Source organism: Homarus americanus, unplaced genomic scaffold, assembly GCF_018991925.1.
Source record: "Homarus americanus isolate GMGI-L3 unplaced genomic scaffold, GMGI_Hamer_2.0 scaffold15670, whole genome shotgun sequence".
Lineage (NCBI taxonomy): Eukaryota > Metazoa > Arthropoda > Malacostraca > Decapoda > Nephropidae > Homarus > Homarus americanus.
In genome coordinates, this window is record NW_024750692.1 from 1 (window position 1) to 25,478 (window position 25,478).

At 39.4% G+C, this 25,478-nt stretch overlaps 1 protein-coding gene across 1 annotated transcript; it reads right to left on the minus strand.

Moving 5' to 3' along the window:
• Nucleotides 1-2,858: 2,858 nt before the first annotated feature.
• Nucleotides 2,859-24,576, minus strand: LOC121854138. The gene is made up of 4 exons (XM_042348530.1): nt 24,442-24,576; nt 6,379-6,547; nt 4,981-5,100; nt 2,859-4,522 (listed from the first exon to the last, which is right to left on the minus strand). Exons 1-4 carry the CDS (start codon nt 24,574-24,576, stop codon nt 3,951-3,953), a joined length of 996 nt encoding a protein of 331 aa, XP_042204464.1. The 3' UTR covers nt 2,859-3,950.
• Nucleotides 24,577-25,478: the final 902 nt, after the last annotated feature.

Sequence of the window (25,478 nt, forward strand, 5' to 3'; positions counted from 1 at the left end):
GTCCAGTATAAAGTATTTTGGTGTCATATGTTGTTCCGAGTGTCTCTCTATCATGGAAACTTTTGAGGTAATAGAGTCGCTCCCATTTTCGCGGCGAGCATCATATACAGTTATTTGAGTGTGTCCACCCAGAGGCTCACTGGATCAACCAGCTGAGTCCTGCCACTGACCTCTCATATGACGTACCAGACTAGTCCATCCTTCGCCATCAGGGGCCGGATACTCAAAAACATTTATGGGACTGTATGTCTTTGTTTACCCCGTAACTGGACTTACAGTCTCAGATCGGTATACTCAAAACACAGATGGCATACTCAAAACACAGATGGTATACTCAAAACACAGATGGTATACTCAAAACACAGATGGTATACTCAAAACACAGATGGTATACTCAAAACACAGATGGTATACTCAAAACCAATATTTGACATCGAACTCCGTAAGTTAACGCAAGTAACTTACACCAGCTCCCGAGGTTGTGTAACACTCTCAACCCGGATGTAGTAGTGACTAATTCCCGATTGTATAGAAAATAATAATAATATATGTTGTAATAATGCTTGTTAGACTTGTTTTATCATAGAATAAAGAAGAAAATGTTTTGTACATCAACATACTGAAATATAATATTTCACTTTGTCTTTTTCGTAACTTTTTTGTTGTATAATAAGCGGCTTGAGTGTTTGTATTTGTCTCAGTTTGGAAGAGACGCATCTTTTGTCTTCTTACACATTATAAAGTATTTCTTACCAAAATAGAAGGTTTGTATTGTTCACACTTAGGGTAAAAATATGTTTTATGACTGAGTAAACTTGCAGATAGAACTTATTAATGTTGTATAGCCGTAAATATCCCTCAGTAATGAAAGCCAAATATGAGGTCAAGTGAACATTCCTGCCAAGACTTCGCCTTGTTTTTCTAATATTCAACCAATAGCCTTAGCCTATTTTCTTATGTGTATGGCTTATGATAACATGAAAGGCTATAAATTTCCATAGGCTAGCCAAAATTAAATGATATTAGGTGTAAAATATGGATTGCAATTAACTTGATTAATAGGTGCCTATATAACTGCTTTTTCAGTCTTAGGCAAATAAATGTTTAAACATGGGGCCTACTTAATTTAGTTAGAACATGAGGATTATTTAAATAAGAAATTATACTAATAGGGTATAGGTTAGATAGGTTTGGTTTGGTTATGTTATGTTATGTTATGGTATGTTAGGTTAGAGAATGTGTACATGGTTTTTGGTGAGCGTCAGGCCGTCAGTGAGACACTTTGTCTAACAGCTACCTTAGGCCTAGTTCCAGACTTTCCTTGAACATTATCATAGGTAGAGTATTAATTTAAGAAAATTTACGGCTAATCCGATATATTTTCAGGTTTTAAATTGTTGTTTTTTGTATGAACTTGAAGACAATTCAGACCAAATGTTCCCAACATTGAAAGGAAAACACCAGGGTCTAGGCTAAATGAGTAATTTAAGAGAAGTGATTTGTCATTTAGGTTAGGCAAGGCTATACTATCATTAACCAATTTATTTGAATTTGCCCAGAATAAGGCTATCTTAGTATAGCTTATGTGTCTTGTCACAGGCCAACATTATGCAAGGGATTATTTACCTAAATTCTAGTGGGGTAAAACACCAAATACTGTGAGATCTCTGTTAGCCGGAACAATTGGTGAAGAGCACTACCGTGAATGAATGAGTGTTTTCCCGTTAACGAGACAGTTATCACAAATCAAGAAAATATCCCTCATCCCCAGAATGTTTATGGTAATGGAAAAATTTTCTCGGTAGTTCCGGCAATTGCCCATTACATCATCTCTCGAACCCGGAAATATATCCCCCATCTCCGGAATTTTCTCGGTTATCTGGGAAACTTTCCTCATAGTTTTCAGGAAAATGTGCCTCTCTGAAAGTCATTTACCTAAGCCGTAAGTTTCTTGCAAAATCATGCTTTGGGAATTAATTTTAGATAAAATTTCAATTACGGCTTTCAGAAAGTTCCTGGTTTCAAGGATTCCGGCTAACGGAGAAGGCTGCTGTTCCTACCAGAAATCAGTTTCAAATGCGAGTATGTGACAGACTTTGAGGCAAGAGGATGTCTTTTAAATGCTTTTAACACCCTTATTTACTTGAATAATGAACAATTTTTTTCAATTTTAAATGAATACAGAGATTTTAACGCGTTGTGCATTTTTCAGTATTTTACCCCTAAGAGCCAGGCAAAACCTTAAGGCTGTAATTTTTGTTTTTCACAGGCATAACCCTTCAATTCTAGGCCTAATGATAAAACTTTGAATTAGTTAGTATCAACATAAAAACAATACTGTAACAAACTTCTAAACCATTGCATAATTTTTTGTCCTGCAGATTGATCCAGTAACACTTGGACCTCATTTTCCAGTTACCCTGCAATGGATCTTGTTGTAGCTTATCTGCATGATCGAGCTTTACGACGTGAACGAAGGTATCGGGACCCTTTGGATCCCAAAAATATACGCGATGAAAATCTAATTAGATATAGGTTTCCTCGATGTGAAATTCTAAGACTGTGTTAAGATTTAGATCCATTTTTAAGGCGTAGAACGAGAAGATCTCATGCTGTTCCCATACACACGCAAGTGTTAGTTGCCTTAAGATTTTATGCCAATGGAACCTTTCAACATGTACTTAGTGATACAGCTGAAGCTGTAGCAGGGACAGGCCAAGCAGTCCGAGCCAATGTAGTCCGTAATTGGTTTACTTGATGAATTAAAATCAAATATCAATTCACCAATACAATTTTCCTCTATGTTTAAATAGTACTTTTTAGTGCAGTATACAGAGGTAATGCGAATAAAGCGTACATTGATTTAACTTTTATTTTCAATATTCTGTACATAAAAAAATAAACTTCTTTATAGAAATTAAATGGCTTTCTTTTACCTTAATAATATATGTACTATATCCTTGAGCAAATTTGATTCCAATACAGTATACTTTTAATACTACTAAATACCAAAGGCACTAAAGTTTGTGAAACAAAAAATCCCTTATATAAAACATATTTGAGAAATTGAAACAATAAAAAAATATTGCTACTGTTTGCATCTTAAACTACCGTACACAATTTGACATGGGTCACCACATCGTTGTGAAATAATAATACAACTACTGTTATTTGTTGCCATTTTTTAGATTTAAGAATGGAATACAGTATAATTTTCATATGTCTAGAATTACCTGCATCAATACCCGTAAATTAAAAGAAACTTATAACCCAATACTGTACTACTACAAGTAATAAAGAAAAAATAGAATACAGTACTCTTTGCTTGTTAAGCTATAAAATGTAACATGAGACAGCACATCCTTATGATAGAACCAATGCAACAACTTGCGCTTTGGAGACTAATGTGTGTTAAATAGCAGCGATTACAGTAGGCTGTTGGTGAATTTGCACCATTATTTCTGTTTCAACCTACTTGAATCATACTTCGCAAACTACAAACTAATAAATAAAACTCGTTGAACTGGAAATTGACTACGTCTTACAAAATAAAGGAACCTTTAAAAAATAAAAATAAGTACATGAGCCTCTTTTCAAACATATAATTTTGAGTGTGGTAGGAACTTTTACCCAAAACCTGGGTAAACATTACCCGTAGTAGCACTGCAACCCATGTTATTAGTTGACAAATGTGTGTCTTTCACTTAACTTCGTGATTTTAATGAACTTATGGAGAGCTAAATATTCCTGTTACATTTTCATGACTAGTATAGGCTGCAAGTGAAAGTTACACAATTTTTTAACATGCCGTCTTCCTTCATAACAATCACTCAAAGGAAAATTTATAATAAGTGTTTGATGACTTTTCAACCACGCTATTATCACATTTACCAAAAGTAAAGGACTTACCTAAGTAAACAACTACATATACACATACCATAAACACAGCATCATTGGATAGGATTTTTCGACTGCATAACTTTTGCAATGCATAGCATTGCAGATGCAATGCACTCTGTGTGAGCTACAAGCTGTAAAAAACTGTCCCTCATTTGTGTTTGAACACGAAGCATCTCTCGAAGAAGATCTTCATCTTTTCGGGCAGAAGAGGTTCGTGGCCTCCTGCCACTACTGTTCGTACTTGGCATTGGAGATGAATCCATTTCATCAGTGTAATCACCAGTTACAGTTGACCTAACAGCTGTGGCAGAAGGGGTACTAGACCTACTTCGCTGTTCCTTGGTAGCAGCAATAGGTTGACGAGTATTGCTTGAACTACATGTTTCTACCTCATATGTTCCGGATGATGAAAATCCAGGAATGTTTGTAGGTGCTGAAATTTCAGGTTCTAAATGCACAATGGGTACTGTGATATCATGTTCCTGTATATCCTCATTCAGAATGCGGGTTATAGAATCATCTTTCTCTTGAACGGGCCGAAACATAAATTCCTCTCGGAAACAACTACCGGTAGCTGTAAACCTAGCTCCTGAGGGTCCGGGGGTTGGTTCTCTTTCTTCTTCTGGAAAGAAATGTAGTATAATAGGTTGATTGAAGTCTATGTTAAGAGTATAATTAAAATATTACACTGTATTTCCAAATATACAAAAGCTTTTAGGAAAAATAATGGTTTGAAAAATAGTGTTGACCATCTAAATATATTTGTTTAAAATATTTTTAAATCTAAACATCAACTAGGCGTTAAATTTCTTATATTTGCACTTCTCAATTTTGTCCATTAACATACGAGTTATAAAAACATTTAATATATAAATTAGGGAAGCAATAAACAAGCTAGAAATGAAACCAACTTACTAGTGTCGTTATTTTTCAAAATTATATAAAAAAATCAGTATAGTGTACAGTATTTCCAAATCAAGATGTGAAAAAATGTCTCCAAAAGTTTTTTTTTAAATAAAAACAAGGGCAGAAAAAAACAAAATATATCAGGGGGTTGGAAAAGTATTTTGACTGAATTACCATTAATAGGTTCTTCACTTTCAACATCCCCTGGAATCCCATGTATAGAGGCTGGATCTAATAGTTGAAGAATTGCTTCTTCAATTGCAGTGTATGTAATTTCAATTTGGGGGCCGCCACCTTGAAGAGAAAATATAAATAATAACTGTCTTACTGTGAGCTGTGGTTACATACACTATATGCTAACTATGTTATATTTGGCAGAAATCATAGTTACAAAGGAATCTACTGAAATAGTTCCAAACATTATAACCTAACCTATCATTGTAGCTGTAGCCACAAAAATTCTCCTTTATCTATGTCAAAAGTTAATTAGATTTAAGGTAACAAACAATAAATGGTAAAATAAGTCAAAAAAAATAGTCGCAGCCAGAAATTTTCAACCTGTATTAGTTGTAAACTCATAAGATAGAACATCCTTGCCTATAAGCCTAACAAAATAAAATTTACATATTAATGTATACCAAATATGAATATAAATCTATTGATGAATGAAAATTAACGACATAAAAAAAGGAATTCTATGGCAACTTATACATTATGACCTTCATTACCGTCGGAAATAACGTAATTATTAATATGTAGTTTATAACAGTAACCGAACCTACCTAACCTAGCTTCCTTTACCAACGGGAGGCCTCCGCCGCCCTGCCACACAAACTCATATTAACTATCTCTGTTCCACGTCAGTTGCGACACAATGACAAGTGTGTCTTAAAATTGTGTAATCTATATGATAGATATAATAAGAAAATCCAAAAGTTGTGGGGAAATTATTAACAGTTGTACAGACTTCCCTGACTACCGGGTGGGAAGATATTGGAAGCATAATGTGTTGTCTAATGGTAGACCCTGCTGCCATTTGGCATCACGAAAATTAGGAGCAAGTCCAAGGTTGCTGATCTGACTAAATGTGTCATTTACACACAAGTGCAGGGTCGCAATTGTTTCTCGTAATATCAACAACACAACATACATACTGTATATTGATTCTCACTTTTTGTGTTTTCATTTCGGTATTTATGGTTATTTATTATTAATATTATTATTAATAAAGAGGTATTTTTATTAAAAGTACTAAAGAATTATTATTACAGGCCCCGACGTGGGTCAGTGACTGTGCCTGGGTTGGTTAATCCACGTAAAAAAAAAAAAATTTAGGTTGAATGGTAAAGTTTTTACTATTTACTCACACGGAAAACTTCGAAGAACGATGTTTCTCTTAATGAATGCGCTCATATAAGGAAAATATGTGTATTCATTCACGATGGAGAGCCACCACACTACTTACTTCCTTGAGTTTACAAACACGAAAATCGTACCAAGCCTCAGAAAAACCATAGTTAAGTTTGTTTCATATTGTCAATCAATAACCACGCTAACAATATTAAGACCTACCTGTTCCACCAGCATATTTCTTATCTTGTGCTGCTTTTTTCTTAACGCTAACACGAAGATCAGCAGAAAACTTCCGCCGAATTTCAGTAACATTGCGGGTGACTCTACCAACAGCATTCACCGCATTTAACACTTCACCCCAGGCTGGTTTTTGAGTTGAAGTGTACAACTACTTGAGTCCAACTTCCCTAAAATCATTTCTTGTCTTTTGGCTACCTCAGTCACAAGAGCGTATACTTCAGCCTCACTGAAATTAGGTCGTCTCTTCTTGGCTGGTGGTCCTTCCATGTTTACACAATAATATTACGTGCGTCGCTCTCAGCTGATTTCTCCTTCTCTTGTGATTGGTTGATGATTTTGTTAACTGAGCGTTGATTGGCCAACTAGCGTCTGCACTGACATCTACCGTCCGACAAGAGAACTTAATTTACAGGGTAAACACTAGAGTTACGAGAACTTATGGTAGTCTTACGGAACCATAATTAAATTTTGAGTATGCTAAATTTATGGTACTGTAAGGCTTCCACAATATATGGTACTGTATCATGCTGAAAAACGTAACTTATGAGGTGTTTTGAGTATCCGGCCCCAGTTCAACTTGAGTCTTGTCACTGGCCCTTTTATAACTTGTCGTTGGCCCTCAAGAGGCCCACTAGTTCATTCTGCCTTGTCACCTACCCACTGGCCTCCTGTCAACGACCACCCTGATACCTCCAGCAAACCTCCCCATCTCTCCCCCTTGTCCCTCTCCCCGTCTCACCCTGCCAAAGTCCTCCCTGGCACCCTGCCACGGCACCCGGGGTGATCTAGATGGATGAATTAGCATGAGGAGGCGACCGCTATATATATATAACCTACTTTAAATGCAAGTCGTCCGTTTAATTGGAGTTGTGGCTGTGCACCCACACGGAGAGTAGAAACGGGGCGAGCTGACGGTCCGGAGCACGACGTGAGAGAACTTTTAAACCAGTCGGTCCTTCTTTTACCTCTGTCTGTCTGTCTGTCTGTCTGTCTGTCTGAATCACCTCCTTCATAAATATTCTTCCCCTCTCTTGTGCTTACTATTTGTTTGTGTGTGTGTGTGTGTGTGTGTGTGTGTGTAATCCATTTATAGTATTTTAAGATCTGAGTTTACCACGTATCCACTTGAACCGATATAACGAAAGATGTTTATTTGTTATACATATTATCAAGGGCATATATTTGCTTTACCTACCTGTCTCAATATATACAGTTCTTTGATACAATTGCTCCCCTCCTTTGCATCTTAATTTCGATTATCTAGTTTCCTTGTTTGTCCGGTTACGCATTCGCCAGTAAGTCCTGTCACTCTGCATCTTTCTCTTGTCTTATTCTAGTGTGTAATTTGTTCATTAGCTTGGCTTTATTGACTTGTACATTGAGCTAAAAGCATTTTCTCGAGCAAGTCTCTCCGGGGTGACGTGTGAGTGCATGGCCGCTAGCAGGGTCGGTGTTTATGTGTGGTGGCCCTCATTACATTAGAGGCTTATGTGTTACACTTTTTTTTCTTTGCCTTCTGTCTGTTTGTCTTTGGTTCACACTGCTTTTGCTATCTTTGTTTATTTATCTTAATGGGTTTTTTTCTTTCTGTCTCTTATTGTCCGACTTCTACCCTTGCTGTCTCTGTCCTTCGTCCGTTCTACTCTCTCTCTCTCTCTCTCTCTCTCTCTCAGTATGAATGCTTTTCTTTCTCTATCTGTCTGCCTGTCTAATCACTTCTATTTATCTATCTGTCTAATCGCCTCTCCCTATCTGTTTGTCCATCTGTCTGTCTATCTGGTGTTCTCTCTTTGTTTAACTATCTGTCTGATTGCTCCTCTGCCTGCCTATCTGTCGGTCTGTCTGTTGGCCATTTTTCTATTCCTTTCACTGATTATTCTTTTTTTATCTTTCTACTCTCGTCTCCGTATACTTGACCTCTATCTCCCTATTCTATGTCTTCGTATCTCGTTCTACACCTGCTGCAAGACGACTTAAAGTAAACAACATCTCCATTAAACTCATAATAAAATAAGAAGGCTTTTGTTTATAATCGTCGCCGTGTATGTTATATTTTTCACTGTATTTTTTTTTCGTCATCATTTGCTCTGAGCCCCTACCTTCCATCTTTCCCTCCTTGCCCTTTCCAGTTCATTCCACCTCCCCTTTCTTACTCCTTCCCTTCTCTTCCCCTCCCCTGCTACTCCCCCATTTTCTTCCCTGCCCCACACCCACTCCTGCACCACACGCATTCCTAGCCCATTACCCCAAATCAACCCCCCCAACCCCATCCTCACCCCCACCACCCCACCATAACCTTTCAAAGCAAGCGCTAACGATATGTTAATTACAAGCTTTAAAATAAATAACTCATAGTTTTCCGGAATATATAAAGCAATAATGAGACCTTAAACATAACACCTTGTTGCTTTAGATCCCCTTTGATAATTTCTTAAGATTATTTTCGTTGTTGTTGTTTCGAGGCTAAATGTTCAGTACAGTTGGATGTAAAAAAAAATGTTTAGTATTGTGGTGTTTGGTCTCTAGCGACGTCTTGTTTGACTGTCTGCGACGAACCTCCGTGATGACAGATTCTCTCCCCCTCTTTCTTATATAAGTGCAGGGTAAAGCTTAATCAACCCGAATGAAAATATACCAAGAAATTACTTAAAACAAGACGTGTGGCCCCAACCTGCGTGTAAACACCTGGAGATTTCAACTCAGCCACACATAACTATCCACGTTTTTCTCTTTTATTGTTTTTCTCGTCTGCTTAAACAAGATTTAGCGCTGGCTCCGACTGCCATTTGTCTTAGCACTTTGTTCATTCTGGTGAAGTAATTGTTTTGCCATCATCACCAATTGTGTGCGTAGGTCCGCATAAATCATCCTGGGCTTTGTTCGTCGCTGCCACTTGAGAGTTTCGACACATGGAATGAACTCACATGAATGGCGGCTCTAGTGGAGTTGTGGCGAGGTTCTCTTGTGTCGGGGAACTGTAGAAAAGGCCAGACCTGAGCGATGAATCATGGTAAGAAAAAAGAAGAAAAAGAAGAAGAAGAACCGACCTCCAGGATAAACGGCATTACAGAAATACAACAATGGTCGGCGTAAATCACAGGTGAATGGAGGAGCATATGTTAATTTATAGCTTCTGTTGAACGTTGGCATTTATGGATAGACCCACATTACTATGAGGTATTATATTTACCACCAAAGATACATAGCCAAGGCTGAAATAACTCCTCTATGTATGCCCGTGTACTTAAATATTTCCAATACAAAGTGAGACCAGGTAAGTGTTTGTCTTGAGAAACTTACCAAGAGACGTAATTAATAACACTTCTTTTACCACATGACAGTGCAAAGAGTTCACCTAAGATTTGTTTATGTTGAGAATTATAAACAAACATATATTTAGTTCACTGTAATTGTCAGCGTAGTAGTGATGATATATTGGTCAGTGTGATGTTGTTAGTGTGGAGTGGTTGGTATAGGTTTTGTAGTGTGTGTGTGTGTGTGTGTGTGTGTGTGTGTGTGTGTGTGTATTTGAGTGCTCATAAGTGTGCACAGATTCCCACACAGAACTTCCTCCCCCCCGCCACACACACACGTTCTCATACACACACACACACACACACGCACACGCTCTCACACACACACTCTCACACACACATATCTACACACACACACTCTCCCTCCCACTACAAAACTCACTGTCTCCCACAACACGCTCGTTCCCTCCCACAACACACTCGCTCCCTTCCACAACATACTCTCTCCCTCCCACAACACACTCGCTCCCTCCCACAACACACTCGCTCCCTCCCACATCACACTCGCTCCCTTCCACAACATACTCTCTCCCTCCCACAACACACTCGCTCCCTCCAACAACACAACTCCTCCCTCCCACAACACACTTCGCTCCTCCTACAACACACTTCCCTCCCAAGCTCCCTCTCCCACAACACAACTCCTCCCTCCCACAACACACTCGCTCCTCCCCACAACACCTCTGCCTCCCACAACACACCTGTCCTTCCCAACACACTCGTCTCCCACAACACACTCTGTCCCTCCTACAACACAACTCCTCCCTCCACAACACACCTGTTCCCTCCCGCAACACACACTCTGCTCCTCCCACCACACACTCTCGTTCCCTCCCACAACACACTCGTCCTCCCACAACACACTCGCTCCCTCCCACAACACACCCACTCCCTCCCACAACACACCGCTCCCTCCCACAACACACTCGCTCCCTCCCACCACAACACACCCCTCCCTCCCACAACACACCCTCCTCCTGCAACACACCCCTCTCCCACAACACACACCTCTCCCTCCCCAACACACTCCCTCCTCCTGCACACACACCCCTCCCTCCCACAACACACTGCTCCTCCCTTAACACACACTCCCTCCCACAACACACCCACTCCCTCCCACAACACACCTCCCCTCCCAGCAACACACTGCCCTCCCAAAACACACACTCCCTCCCACAACACACTCGCTCCCTCCCACAACACACTCGCTCCCTCCCACAACACACCTACTCCCTCCCACAACGCACTCGCTCCCTCCCAGAACACACTCATGATCTAAAAAGGACAAACACTAATATAAATCCAGAGGTTCTCACGATCATTAAGACAGCCACGGGGAGCCCTTCGTGACCTTCCACTGCCTAACGCCTCTTTTACGACGCCCACCTTCGGCAGGAGACTGACGGCGGAGCCCTAGTACCCGGCCCAGAGTGCTCCTGAGGGGGGTTGAAGGAGGGAGGGGGTAAAGGGAGGAGTAGTCGTGCCAGGGAGGGGGGTGGGAGGGGCAGGGAAACCGGGTATAACTCTGTGTCATGGAGGGTGGAGGGGAAGGCTCTCGTGGTGGGGGGAGGTGATGAATGTGTGGTGAGGGGGAGAAGCAGTACTGTTGTTAGGGGGGGTGAGTGTGTGAAGTGAGTGTGAGTGTAGTGAGGTGTGAGGTGAGGTGTGAGGTGAGGTGTGTGGTGAGGCGTGAGGTGTGAGTGTGAGGTGAGGTGTGAGTGTGAGGGGTGAGGTGTGAGGTGTGAGGGTTACCTGTGGGTTTGTCCTGGTTGCTTGTGTTTGTCTTCCTGTTAACTTGTGTGTTTGTCCTCCTGGTAACTTGTGTGTTTGTCCTCCTGGTTACCTGTGGGTTTGTCCTCCTCCTGGTGTGTTTGTCCTCCTGGTAACTTGTGTGTTTGTCCTCCTGGTTACCTGTGGGTTTGTCCTCCTGGTTACCTGTGGGTTTGTCCTCCTGGTTACCTGTGTGTTTGTCCTCCTGGTTACCTGTGTGTTTGTCCTCCTCGTTACCTGTGTGTTTGTCCTCCTCGTTACCTGTGGGTTTGTCCTCCTGGTTACCTGTGTGTTTGTCCTCCTGGTTACCTGTGTGTTTGTCCTCCTGGTTACCTGTGTGTTTGTCCTCCTGGTTACCTGTGTGTTTGTCCTCCTGTTACCTGTGGGTTTGTCCTCCTGGTTACCTGTGGGTTTGTCCTCCTGGTTACCTGTGTGTTTGTCCTCCTGGTTACAAAATACACAAATTACACATCTCTCCTTTACTCCTGCTATCACGTCTTTTCCTCCCGCATCTATGTAAACATTGAACAACTATGGCAATATTACACACTCTTGATGTAGTCCTACTTTCACTGCCAACCGGTGCCACTTTTCCTGATACACTTGAACATTTTGCACTTAAAACGAAGAAAACTCGCAATGTCTTTCAAGAAATGTTCACCCATCCATTACATTTTAGGTACCTTCCACCTTGATTATTGATAACTATAAAAAAAAAATCTGGTAAAATACATCCCACAATTTTTCCCCCTTCTCAAAAAAGTTATCATTCACGCTTCTTAATTTAAGCACTTGATCCTCACACTGTCTTTTTTTTTTCCGAATTCACACATATTGTGTGTTTTTTGACGAATCCCTCAATAGTGACTCGACCATACACTTCCCCTGCAATGCTTAGCGGATTTATTCTACTAAACTTGTTCCGTTCATTCTCATGGCTGTTTCCTTTATAGAGGAGAACTCTATATACGCTTTCATTCTTTCGCTACTCTACTTTTTCCTCTGTAACCTAGACTTTCTTGTTATTTATTTTATAGCCTAATTTCTTCTACCTCCATCTTTAATGTTTAAACAGTATTTTAATCCACAATAGCACCTTAACGTGATTCAATTTTAACTCTACTTCACCTCATCACTCATTATTTTTTTCCTCTTTTACTTTGCCACTATTATTACCCCAAGTACCACACATTCTAACTCCTTAAGTAGCCAGACAACCTTCCATCTCCCCCATCCCTCACCGTCCTCACTGTCCTCACCATCCCTCACCATCCTCACTATCCTCACCATCCTCACCATCCCCCTTTGTTGTATTACGTTGCCGTTCTCTTTTACCCACACACGCCGCCTCCTCTTTCTAGAACTACACTCTTTAACTATTCCCATTGCCCTTAACCTCACCTAATTCATCTAAATTTATACAAGAACACAGTTTTATCATCATAATGATAATGATGCTTACAATTATTGTTATCATTTGTTTGTGTTGTTTTTATTATTGTTGTTATTATTATGACTCAGTGGACTACTTGAACGTCTTCCCGCTGATTGGTCGAGAAACCCAGTGACGTAACTTATTTTTGGCAGTATATATGTTTGAACCAATCAGCTTACTGTATTTCCATATTATATTTTTTATTTCATCAATTTTAATCGTAATATTTTCATCCGACATTTAAGAAAATTTATAGACTTTGATGTGTAATAACTTGGAAATAATCGGTAAAGAAGATCTTATGAACATTACTTTATGGTTGAAATTCGTAAGTGAAGTAAATGACGTCATTATTTCTATCAGATATATGTCGTGTTGAAATGTATCATCTCCACCTATCACACCACGTCTAACCTCATCACCATCAGTCTCTCTTCGTCCTCTCAACTAGAACAAAACTCTGCGTTATTGCCCAGTCTCTTGTTATCGATTTATTTCATACCTTTTTGCTTTCATTCAAACGCCCGTCTTCTCACAAATCCTTCATCATTTTTCGTACCTTCTCGTGTATCGTGTTTCACTCTCTTGTCGCTCTCTCTTCTTAGTTCTTTGTCGCTTCCTACTGATTCTTTCGGGTTTTTTGGGGGGCTTTTTTTTCGTTCTATGTTGGTGTTCTTGTCGTCTTTAATATGCTAATTTAAAAGTTGTTGTCTTTAATTATGCGCTTTTGGTTTTGTTCCTTTTATTACTTTTCTTTGTATATTCCTTTGTTACTTTTATATATTATTCATTTATTTTTGTTGCATTACCCCCCCCCCCTCCCTTCCATCTTCATCTGCTTTAGTTCATATTAGTATTTTTTTTCTTCAATTTTCTGGTTCTCTTTGTTTTCATTTATTTGTTCCATGGATTCTCTCCTTCTCCTCTTCCATGCTTCTCCTCTCCCACCATCTCTTTCTCTCTAATTGCTATTGCATTGATCGTTTTCCTCTCATTCTTTTCTTCAGTTATCATTTTCTTTTGTCTTGTGTTTTGCTCCTCTAATTATCTTTTTAGTTCATTCTTTGTAATTCTTTTCTTATTTGTTATGTAATTAACAGTATATTTCTTCATCTAGTTATTTCGATATATATTTTATTACTTTAAATCTCTCTCTCTCTCTCTCTCTCTCTCTCATTCCTCTTCTCCATTTCTTGTCTCTTATCTCTTCTCCCCTTATCTTCCTCTCCCCAATTTGTTTTGCAATTTTTCCTTCCCTCCCTGGAGCAAGAGTCATTTCCTCTCCCTATTGCTCTAATTCCTCCTCATCTTCGTTTTTATTTCCCCTACTCTACGCCGCTCTCCTCTCTCTGACTCCCCTTCTCTCCCTCCCATCTCTTTATTTTTTTCGTGTCTTTTTCGTTCTCCGTTTTAATCTTCTTTTTCGCCTTCCTCTGTGGATATCCTTTTCTTCTTGTTATTTTGGGGTGACATATTTTCTGTGTTTGTCTCTCTTCGTCTTTATTTTTATTGTTATTGTTGCCATTTATGGTTATTTAATTTTTCGTTGGCTTTTTTATCTCTCTCTCTCTCTCTCTCTCTCTCTCTCTCTCTCTCTCTTCCTTACCTATATTTTCCCTGTATCCTTCCTTTCCTCTAGTTCCCTCATCCTTCCTCCTTTCCTCTCCTCTTCCTCGTCCTCCTCCTCCTATGCTCTATCTACTGGTTTTCCTTATTCTCATTGACCTCTTCTTCCTTCCTACTATCTTCTCGGCATCACTCACGCTTTCCTCTATCTTTCCTACCTCCCTCCCCTACTCTTCCTTTCCTGTATCTTCCCCGCCTCCCCCCTCCTCCTCTCCCACTCCTCAATCTCCCGGCCTCTCCATATCTCATATCGTTAAAATATTCAGAATTATCGCTCTCCTAAATCGCATTCGTGTCTCCATCGCGTTCACTCGAGATTTTCAATTTGGGCGCCAAATTCAATTGAGCCGGTGATTATGTTCATGTCCCGGGCTGGTCAGTCGACCCCTCTGACCACCGCACACAAGGGTTATTTTCCCTCCTCGGCGCCACTGGCCAGGGTGTGTGTGTGGGCTGCTTCTCCTCTATTTGTTTGGTTTATGACCAAGAAATACAAAAACGATAAATTTTAGCGAAGTGAACTTGTACGGATACACACGGAACGACAAGCTCAAGTTGGCTGCTTTACATATGAAGGTCATAGGTTCCAGTCTTTCGCTTTCTTCCTCTTTTTTTTTGTCAGCTTCTTACGGGTAAAATAGGTCTCTCAGGGCCGGTGTATCTATCCACCAAAAGCTGCAGTCTCATCTTGCTGTGAATACCACGTCTCAATGTCCATAATGCTGACATTTATTTGTATATTCTAGTGACTCTCCATCAAGACCTGTATTTATATACATAAGTAAGAAATACAAAATATTCAAGGGAAGGATGACCGCTCGGAGATTTTGAGCGGTGATCACAAGGACGAGAGTCTAGTGAGGAGGACGTGCTGGTGTGGACCTTACAGTCGCCACCCCCACGCTGAACTCCTCTGAAAATACGAAGAGAGTTGGAATATCCCTCAAGAATCTCTCCTGCTTGACCACTACTGTAAAACTGGCTGCTGATACGCGTCCACGTTGCATCGCAGCCAGTATTCGTATTTTTTAAAAGTGAGTAGCCTGAGAAATGACTGTACTTGAGTATAATTCAGAGGGCCATCTCAAGTGAACGATTTCGTGCCAGACTCACAGGAAGAGGTCATACAGTGTCCTTGGCTGTAGTTAAGCAGCACCTGCCAATCTTGCCCTCAAGCTACACTATCCTATCTGTGCTTCCCACCCAGGACACGACCCATCAGCTGCCCGCCCAAACAAAGCCGATAAGAAACAAGATAATCAAAGAAACTTGGGAGGCGATGGTGGACTGGGCGAGGAGGGAGCGGGAGGCCCCGTTGGGGATTATGTTTAGGCAGCGCTCCGAGCTCCGCCCAAAAATCTCCCATCAATTTTCCATTTCTCCGACACAATTTCTATTCATATTTTCTCATTTCGCCGTATAAAAAGTTTGACCACTCGACTTGTAGGAGGCGAGGGAGAGGCTGGGCAATAAAATATGATTTTTCGGGTGCATTTTGCATTAGCGTGTGAATTCGCATTTTATTGCGTTTTTTCCCGGACGAGGCGGTGGTGATGGTGTTTTGATTCTTCGACGATATTACCACAGAGTTTTTGAAGTTCTAGTTGGTTTTTGTTTGTGTGTCATAACAAGACTGCTTTAGGACGTGTGACTTCTTGTTTGTGGTGTGTTTATCTTACCTCCGGGTGGGCTGCCCCACTGTTGCTCGCTCTTGTTGTTGTAATGTATTTTAAGTGCTGGGGTGTTCCACAACCGTTCACAAGTCTTAGTTTTCACACTCGGCGAAAACTTTTAGAAAGTGTGAATGACGTTCTCTGTTGTTGTTGGACGTGTCTCTTGCTCTAACTCTTGTTTATATCACCACCCAGTCAAGTTTAAACATGTTTGTCTTCAGTATGTTGTCTCTTATAGATGTTTCTTAAAAACTAATTTCACACTATTTGTTCTTCATTTAACGCCAGCATCAGTGCTTTATTAATTCTCCTTATTCAGGACTTTTGTCCTGTTTTACTGTCAAGAAATCGTGCAATTACTACCTCCTAACTAAAGATGTTTCCTCTTTGTCAGTGGTAGCCACACGCCTTGTCATATTGTATACCTTTGAGTATGAACTGATGAAGAGTGTGTGTGTATGTATAACAACACTGAACACCAATTTTGTTGTGTTTACGAGTTGTTTTCATGTATAAATTTCCCGCCTCAGTGACAATATTAACTTGACTGTTGTAAATCTTATTTTCATGAGCTAACATGCTTCCCAAATACATTTAAGCAGGTTGGTGTAGGTGATTGTGTGTATGTCGTGTGTATACGTATTTTTATGTGATCATATGTGTGTGCAGAGAAAATTTTAGCAGGTTGCGTGTTCTTGTAGAGGATATAGTGAAAAATAAGCTTGTGCTTAAATATGGAGATAATCACGATGAAAATTTGGGAAATGTGATGCAAGTATCGGCATGATATTATATGTGGCGTAGCCTGTAATAAAAAATAATAATAATTAATTAATATATTAATTAATATATATATATATATATATATATATATATATATGTATGTATATATATGTATATATATGTATGTATATATATGTATATATATATATATATATATATATATATATATATATATATATATATATATATATATATATATATATATATATATATATATATATATATATATATATACATACAGTCTTCAGGATGCAGTGACCCCACTGCCCTCCCATGGTGTAATTATCCCCGGGGGCGTAGGGCTTGTAACCCCACCCTCAGTATTATTATTACAAAAATCGAACAATGATGACTAATAGTTTTTAAGTGTGTCTGGTTGCAATGACGATGATATGAAGAAAAAACACTAAAGTAATGATGAATGAAAGCGAACATGATGTCTTGGGTTTGAGCAAAGATAAACGATAAGCCTGCTGGGGACAAGTGAGTGGTGTAAAGTCAGGAGCAGCTAAAAAGAGGAGGGTTTTTGCTATTGAATGTCGATATATGACACATGCTATAATATAATACGATAGTTGTAGAATAATATTATTCAATGAGATATATGGAATGAGAAAAGGATTATTGTGATTGCCTGAAAAGAACGAGATTTTTTGATGATTAGAAAAAAAATTTCGAAGCATAGGTTGATAGTATTGGGCTTTTTAATATAATAATTTGTTTGAGAGAAGCTCATGTGGAGTATTGCTTACAGAGGACCTGGTGACTTAGAATAAGTGAAATCAGATAGTAAACCAGACGGACGAGATTTTCATGAAATAAGTAATGCAATAAATAAATGGATATGTGGAGAGAATTATGAAAATAATTGATGAGAGGATTATTGATGTAAAATATTTTGACCAAAAAGATGAAAATTTATAAGTTTATATAAGGCATAATAGTAGAGAAGATAAACAAGTTGTTAGGATGTAAGGTATAATATGTAAATGTTTTAATAGAAGTTGTATATGGTGATTCTGGCCATTATTAGATAGTAATGAGAATGACAGTAATAAGAATGTTAAGGGTAAAAAACAATGATAGACTTATGAGTAAATATATGGTCATGATATATAGACAGTGAATGTTGTTGCCAAGTATATAGGAACGATTGAAATAAATTGGAAACTTCTATAAAAGGATTAAATTGATGAGGTTGGAGAAAAATGGAAGAGTTTACGAGTGTACTTGTAGTGATGACAGCTGAGATGTTAATGGACAATACACACAAGTTAACAGTCAAACACCCTCATGTTAACAGTTAAATATGCTTAAGTTATCTACCAGACACACTCAGCAGCCAAATGCATTCTAGTTAACTGTAGAGATAATATTTAATGTAACTGTTTTATTAGAAAATTGTGGTAACTGTGTCATATAGTTTCATTTATAACGAACGCTGTTTTATTTAGTAGGTTGAAGTGATTTTTACTTAAGTTAACATAATATTGTTTTTAGTTAAGTTATTTGCAGTGACTCAGCTAGGCAAGATCATTTAAGTTAGCGAACTGTGATGACTCAAATAATTATGTTAGCAAACTGTAATGACTCGGCTAGTTTAGTTAACAAATAGGGATTTAGTTACGAAAGTGTAGTGACTCGCCTCCTTGATACAACATGCTACAGTTACTCCACTCGTCAATACGTAAATTTAATCTACTAATGAAACTTTCCTGTGCAGGGTTCATAACCTATTATTGGTTACCTGCACAATGTACACACCTGCGATTGTCTGGTGGCAGAGACTGGCAGACAAACACCTGTTTTTTTTGTTTTGTTTTTATAATCGATAGTATATGAAGATGTCAGATATAATTGGAGAGAGGAAGGGGTAGACGAACATGGGGGGTAGAGAAAAGAAAAGGAAGATGGCGAAGAAGATGGGGAGAAAAGAGAGAAGGGAATGGGGAGAAAGTCGGGGAAAAGAGAAGAGACAGAGGAATGAGGAGAATGTTGGGGAGAGAAGGACGATGGTAACAGGGGAATTGAAAAACTAAATAGTAGTGAGCATAATAGATAAAGGAGGAATTGGAATGAGAAGGAAAGTAGATGAGTTAAGGACCAATAACAAGGGCAATGGCGAGGGATCAGTGTGAGAATCGGATGGAAAATATTTGTTTAAACTTGTTAGTACTAGTAAAGGTACAGGTAAACTCTTAAACACTACATTACAGGTAATTAACTTTCACCATTAGCTTGCAATGCCTCCTTCCACTCTGGTATTCTGAATCCCATTAGCCAATTCGGGAGAGTGTATGAGTGCCTTTTCTGACTGACTGACTGCGAGAAATATTCCCACTTTCCACGCTGACTCTGCGTTGCTCCCTCCCAGTTAGCCTCCCCTCTTCTCCTCCATCGCCTATGCCGTGTCTCCGACCCTCCCGCGTCCCAAGCTCCTTACTGCGCCCCTGATCGACCACTCGTCACTTTTAACTAACGCAGCGGATATGAAAAAATAAGATGAGTGTTCGTGTCTACTTTTCATGACACATCTGGAAAGTTAAATGGAGAGTGATTGTTTGTGTTTGTTTCAGTGTATGTTTTGTTTTGGCATCACCTCAAGATAATACAGCCTAGCTTTTTTCACCTCCTTCAACTCTCTGGCATTCTGATAGTGGTAGTGGGTCTCATTAGCTTTCGATACACAAGGAAATAGTGTGACCGACACTGTATTTCCGCAACTGTAAAATTAGGTACCCGTGTACAGCCGGGTGGAATGGGATTGCCCTGGGATCGAACCAGAGACTTGTAGGATAGGAGGCGAGTGTTGTAACCACTTGGCTGTTTCGCACACGCACGCACACACACACACACACACACACACACACACACACACACACACACACACACACACTCGCGCTAACTCTGGACCCTTGATACGACTTATAATAGCCGTAAGTTAACGTAATATAGCATAAAGTAATAGGCTATATTTGTAAAGGTGAGGACAATATGGCAACTGAACTGTGTATCCGCGCATAACATAACATGACAATAAGCACCCTAGTGATAGACAAGGTCACCCATGAACATTATGAAACAGATACATTTGCATTCTACGAGAGTCAATGTTTACAAAACTAAACATGGTAACCGGCCTACGTTTACACATGCAAAAAGGCTTGGTTAGTATTTACATATGTCATCATTCGATCAATGTATCTAAACAATAGGACAGGTAATATGTACAAATTTAAAGTCTAACGCTTCTCAGTACTTGCACATCAAAACAATGACAGTATCAATAACACTATATATGCATAATAATTTTAATATCTGTGATTATTTGCACCGAAGTTTTTTTTTATAGTTTATGTGTTTCATTAAATTTGTGAAATTGATAACTTTACATATATGATTATACAGAACAGTCGGCACCTATTACCATACTTACACGGTCACCTTGACATGCGTACATCTGTATTAGTACACATACACGACCACTTAGACTCGGGTATACAGGTATATATATATACTGTATATATTACTTATGTTAACACGGATACACACATGCGTTTTTACAGGTGCTTGTGTACGTAGACGAAACTGTGGATTCGCGCGCGCGCACACACATACAAGTATACAAACGTAGATTCATACCTCACATACAAACTTTCAAATATATGACCATATACTGTATATACACAACTCACCATACAAATATAACAACCTGATATACACTTGTTATAAACCTAATATACTGTAGCTCTCGAGTTCTGCTCTGAAAGACATGTTTATTTTTCCACAATGATCTGAACCCCTTGAGTACAATAGCTAAACTTCTTAAGTACTATGGCTAAACCCCTTGATTACGATGACTTAACCCTCTGAAACAATGACTTTACCCCTTGAGTAATATGACTAAGCTTAAACCTAGGGTTAAAAGGCTGTTAACGTAATCAAATAGTTAAGTTTTCATCGTACTCAAGGGATAAAATCATCGTACTTATATAATTTGTCATCGTAATCAAATTGTTAGGTCACCGTGCTCAAGGGGTTAATGTATTGTACTCGAAGGGTCAAATCATCCTACTCAAGAGGTTAACTCATCGTACTGAAGGGTAAAATCGTTGTACTGAAGAGGTTGTCTTTGTAAGTAAATGGTGAAGTCATCGTTGTCAAGGGGATAACTCCGATAACATACTCATGAGATAAATTCACCTAACTTAGGGGGTTTGTCATCGTACTCAAGGGGTTGTTATCGTACTCAAGGGGTTCTCATTGTGCTCAAGGAGTTTCGATGTATTCAAGGGGTTTTCATTGTACTCAAGGTGTTGTCATTTTACTCAAGGGGTTCTCATTTTACTCAAGGAGTTGACATTGTACTCAAGGGGTTGTCATTGTATTCATGGTTAAATCATCGTGATCAAAGGGTTAAATTACACCGTCAGGGATTTCTACAAAGCAAAACAGATAATGAGGTTGTATAGCACTGTGTTCCTCAACCAACACTACCTACTTAATGAGGTTTTACCTGTTAACAGATATCTACTCCTTAGAAAGTCACCTACGTGTCTCATGTCTTTATATTGACTTTGTAAACTCATCTATTAAGAACACCTGAGATGTTTATTTTTATTTTTCTAACTCGCCAACACCTGTAATCCTCAGGTAGGTGTAGCAGGAAGAGTGTGTTACTCATACTGAAGGGTGCGTTCCTGCGACCCACCCATAGAAGTAAGGAATTTCTCGCATCTCTCGCACGGATTCAGTAAAGATTGTTCTGACCGACTCCACATTTTACCTACATCACAACCGGTCAAAAACACACCCTATCCTCCAGTTTATAAAGCAAACTGTCGCGCATTCACGCCACAAATATACCCGTCCAGGCGTAGTATAGAGAGAGGTTGTGCGTCGACCGAGAGCATTTTCTAACTGTGAGCGCCGTGCTGACATGTCCGAACAGTTTTACTCTCAGTGACACCAACATTCCCACACAAAACTCGGAATGGGATATTCAACACCAGCATCAGCTTCTTGTAGCGTCGTTGACTTGTAAATCAACTCACATGTTCATCATCACGACACGACTGCTGCAGGTTTTAAATGTGTTCTTTTGTGTGTGTGTGTTGTATGTGGATTTCTTGTGGAGAGATTCTGGTGTGTGTTGATATATATTTTTTTTATTGTTAGTTTTATATTTTGTTTGTTTTGTGAATTAGATACTGTTGAGTGGTATTACACACACACACACACACACACACACACTTGTATGTATATTTATTTATGATATATATTTGACGTTTTCCTAACATAATTACCATATCATTAAGTACTTTACTAATAATAACCCTCTAGAGTCTTCCTAATTACTAACCATCATGAATCACTTATTTTGACAATGCTGACTGCCATTACGCGCCATACTGAAGTAAGCGCCATACTGAGGTGAGCATCGTTATCATTGACCACAGAGCACCATAATAAGGAGTATTATCTCCCAGTAAAAGGTCACACCCAAATGAAAAAAATGCGTATTAAACACCATAGGAAGCACCATTGTGAACGCCATCGAGCGCCTTTCAGAGACACGCGACGATCAGCACGTATCGAATTTTGACTGAAATATTGCCCTTGGTGGTTTGTTATTCATGGCCTTGCCTTCCTCATGGGCGCTCCATCTCCTTAGCCAAGCCTGGTGGTGATGGTGTTGTTGTTGGTAATGGTGGTGGTGGTGGCGATGGTGTTGTTGGTGGTGATGGTAGGAGTAGTGGTGTTGGTGGTGGTTGTGTTATTGTTGGTAATGGTGGTGGTGGTAGGAGTAGTGGTGTTGGTGGTGGTTGTGTTATTGCTGGTAATGGTGGTGGTGGTAGGAGTAGTGGTGTTGGTGGTGCTTGTGTTATTGATGGTAATGGTGGTGGTGGTAGGAGTAGTGGTGTTGGTGGTGGTTGTGTTATTGTTGGTAATGGTGGTGGTGGTAGGAGTAGTGGTGTTGGTGGTGGTTGTGTTATTGTTGGTAATGGTGGTGGTGGTAGGAATGGTGTTGGTGGTGGTTGTGTTATTGTTGGTAATGGTGGTGGTGGGAGGAGTAGTGGTGGTGGTGGCGATGTGTTGTTGTTGGTGGTGATGGTGGTAGGGTAGGGTGTTGGTGGTGGTTATGTTATTGTTGTTAATGGTGTTGGTGGTGGGAGGAGTGGTGGTGGTGGCGATGGTGTTGTTGTTGAATTGGTGATGGTGGTGGTACAGAGATTGTAGTGTTGTTGTTTAATTGGTTTGTGTTATTGTTGTAGTAATGGTGGTGATTGGTAGGGGTAGTGGTGTTGGTGGTGGTTGTGTTATTGTTGGTAATGAATTGGTGGTGGTAGAAGATGGTGGTGTTGGTGAATTGGTTGTGTTATTGTTAGTAATGGTGGTGGTGGTAGGAGTGTAGTGGGTGTTGGTGGTTGTGTTATTGTTTGGTAATGGTTGAGTTAATTGGGAGGAGTAATTAATTGGTGTTGGCGATGTATGATTATTTGTTGTTGGCGAATTTGGTGATGGGTGAAGATTGTTAGGAATTAGTGGTGTTGAGGTGGTGGTTGTGTTATTGTTGGTAATGAATTGGTGGTGGGAGGGTGAGTAGGTGGTGGTGGCGATGGTGTTGTTGTTGTTGGTGGTGATGGTGGTGGTAGGAATGAGTGGTGTTGAGTGGTGTGGTTGTATTATTGATGGTAATGGTGGTGGTGGTAGATGAGTGGTGTGGTGGTTGTGTTATTGTTGGTAATGGTGGTGGTGATAGGAGTAGTGGTGTTGGTGGTGGTTGTGTTATTGATGGTAATGGTGGTGGTGGTAGGAGTAGTGGTGTTGGTAATGGTGGTGGTGGTAGGAGTAGTGGTGGTGGTAGGAGTAGTGGTGTTGGTGGTGGTTGTGTTATTGATGGTGGTAGTGGTAATTGATGGTGGTAATAGTGGTGATGGTGGAGATAGCGGTCGTGGTGTTGAAGCTGGTAATAATAGTGGTAATGCCGTTTTATTTATCAATATTACATAAATCCCAATTTTTTTCCACTGGTATATTTTTTTTACTTGTTCTGACTTTGTATTTATTTTTTGTTTGTCGGATAATACTCGATAGTTGTCTTTGTTTGCTAAGTGATGATTGATGTTTTTGCTTTGTGGTTTATTTGCTGTTTTTGAGCATTAATAACATATATGTTGGCGTAATCATAGTTCATGTGCGCTGCTTAGCATTAGCGGTGTCATAATGGAAGGTATACAGTTAGAGAAAGGAAGGCATACACATAGACAGACAGACAGATCGACAGAGAGGCAGGCAGATAGACAGACGGGCAGGCAGATAGACATAAAAACAAAAAGACACACAGCATAGTTGTCACTCGTCGCCCTGAAGCTTCTTTGTCGGGTTGTGTTGTAGTTCATTTTTTATTATTTCTTGTTACTCTGGTTCCTCCACCTACTTTGAATACTGTTTCTCTTGTCTCTCGTTCACATTCTGCTCTGGCAACCTCTAAGTAAGTCAGTGAGTCAGTTACAATCGAGATGTCGTCCCTTATGTCTGAAGATTGGCGACCACAGCCCTCAACACACACCATTCTGAGGTTGTCTTTACCAATCCTTTTAATTTTCTTGTCTCTCAAGTTTACTTCTTTTTTACTACTTACAGTATATAGTGAAATTATCTTTTTATTTGCCTTTCCATTCCTCTCCTGTGGTTCTGTTAGGTTAAGTTACAATAGGTTTGGGTAGATTATATTAGGTTAGGTTAAGTTATGTAAGGTTAGTTTCAGTTGGTTAGGTAGGATTAGGTTCAGTTAGGTTATACAGTATTAAGTTATGTTCTTTGGGTTGGTTAGGTTACGTAACGTTACGCTAGATCATGTTACGACACTGTGTTAAGTTAGGCTAAATTAGATTAGGTTAAGTTATGTTATATTGGTTATGTTATGTTAGGCTAGGTTAGAACTGGCCAGGTCCCGCGATATAAAAAAATGTAAAAGAAATAGGTCTTTTTGTCCATTCATTTCGATGAAAGTACTTCTATAATTACGATAATTATACTCTCCGTGCATTTATGACCTGAGATATGAAAATAAGCTTCACTGATGCTTATAAATTGTGTTCTCACATGATCATTATTGATGATGGCGTAAGATTGTATAAGTAATCAAGCAAAGGCCTGTGGATAGTAGTTTTCTTGGCCATATATCATAGTCTTTAGTCATCACCTGTGACAATTTTTACTGAGAACTTATGACGGCAAAAACCTGCTACTCTTTCCTGAGTGTTCTTGAAATATAATTGTCAAAAATTTATTAATTTTCTACATAAAAAAATGGAAGAACTTTTACATGAATTACGATTCTGATACTATGTTCATTGTTTCGAAGGTTAAATTTTTTATAGGTTAATTGGTTAGAAAGTTCATTTATTTATAGGTTCATTAGTTCGAATGTTCATTGTTTCAAAGGTTTATTGTTTCAAAGATTCATATCTT

Coding starts and splice junctions, on each gene's coding strand:
- LOC121854138 (XM_042348530.1), bottom strand. CDS start 24,576: ATGGTGTGTGTTGAGGGCTGTGGTCGCCAATCTTCAGACATAAGGGAC. Junction 5,101..6,378: donor GAAATATGCTGGTGGAACAG/GTAGGTCTTAAT, acceptor TTTCTCTTCAAG/GTGGCGGCCCCCAAATTGAA. Junction 4,523..4,980: donor AAGTGAAGAACCTATTAATG/GTAATTCAGTCA, acceptor ATTTCTTTCCAG/AAGAAGAAAGAGAACCAACC.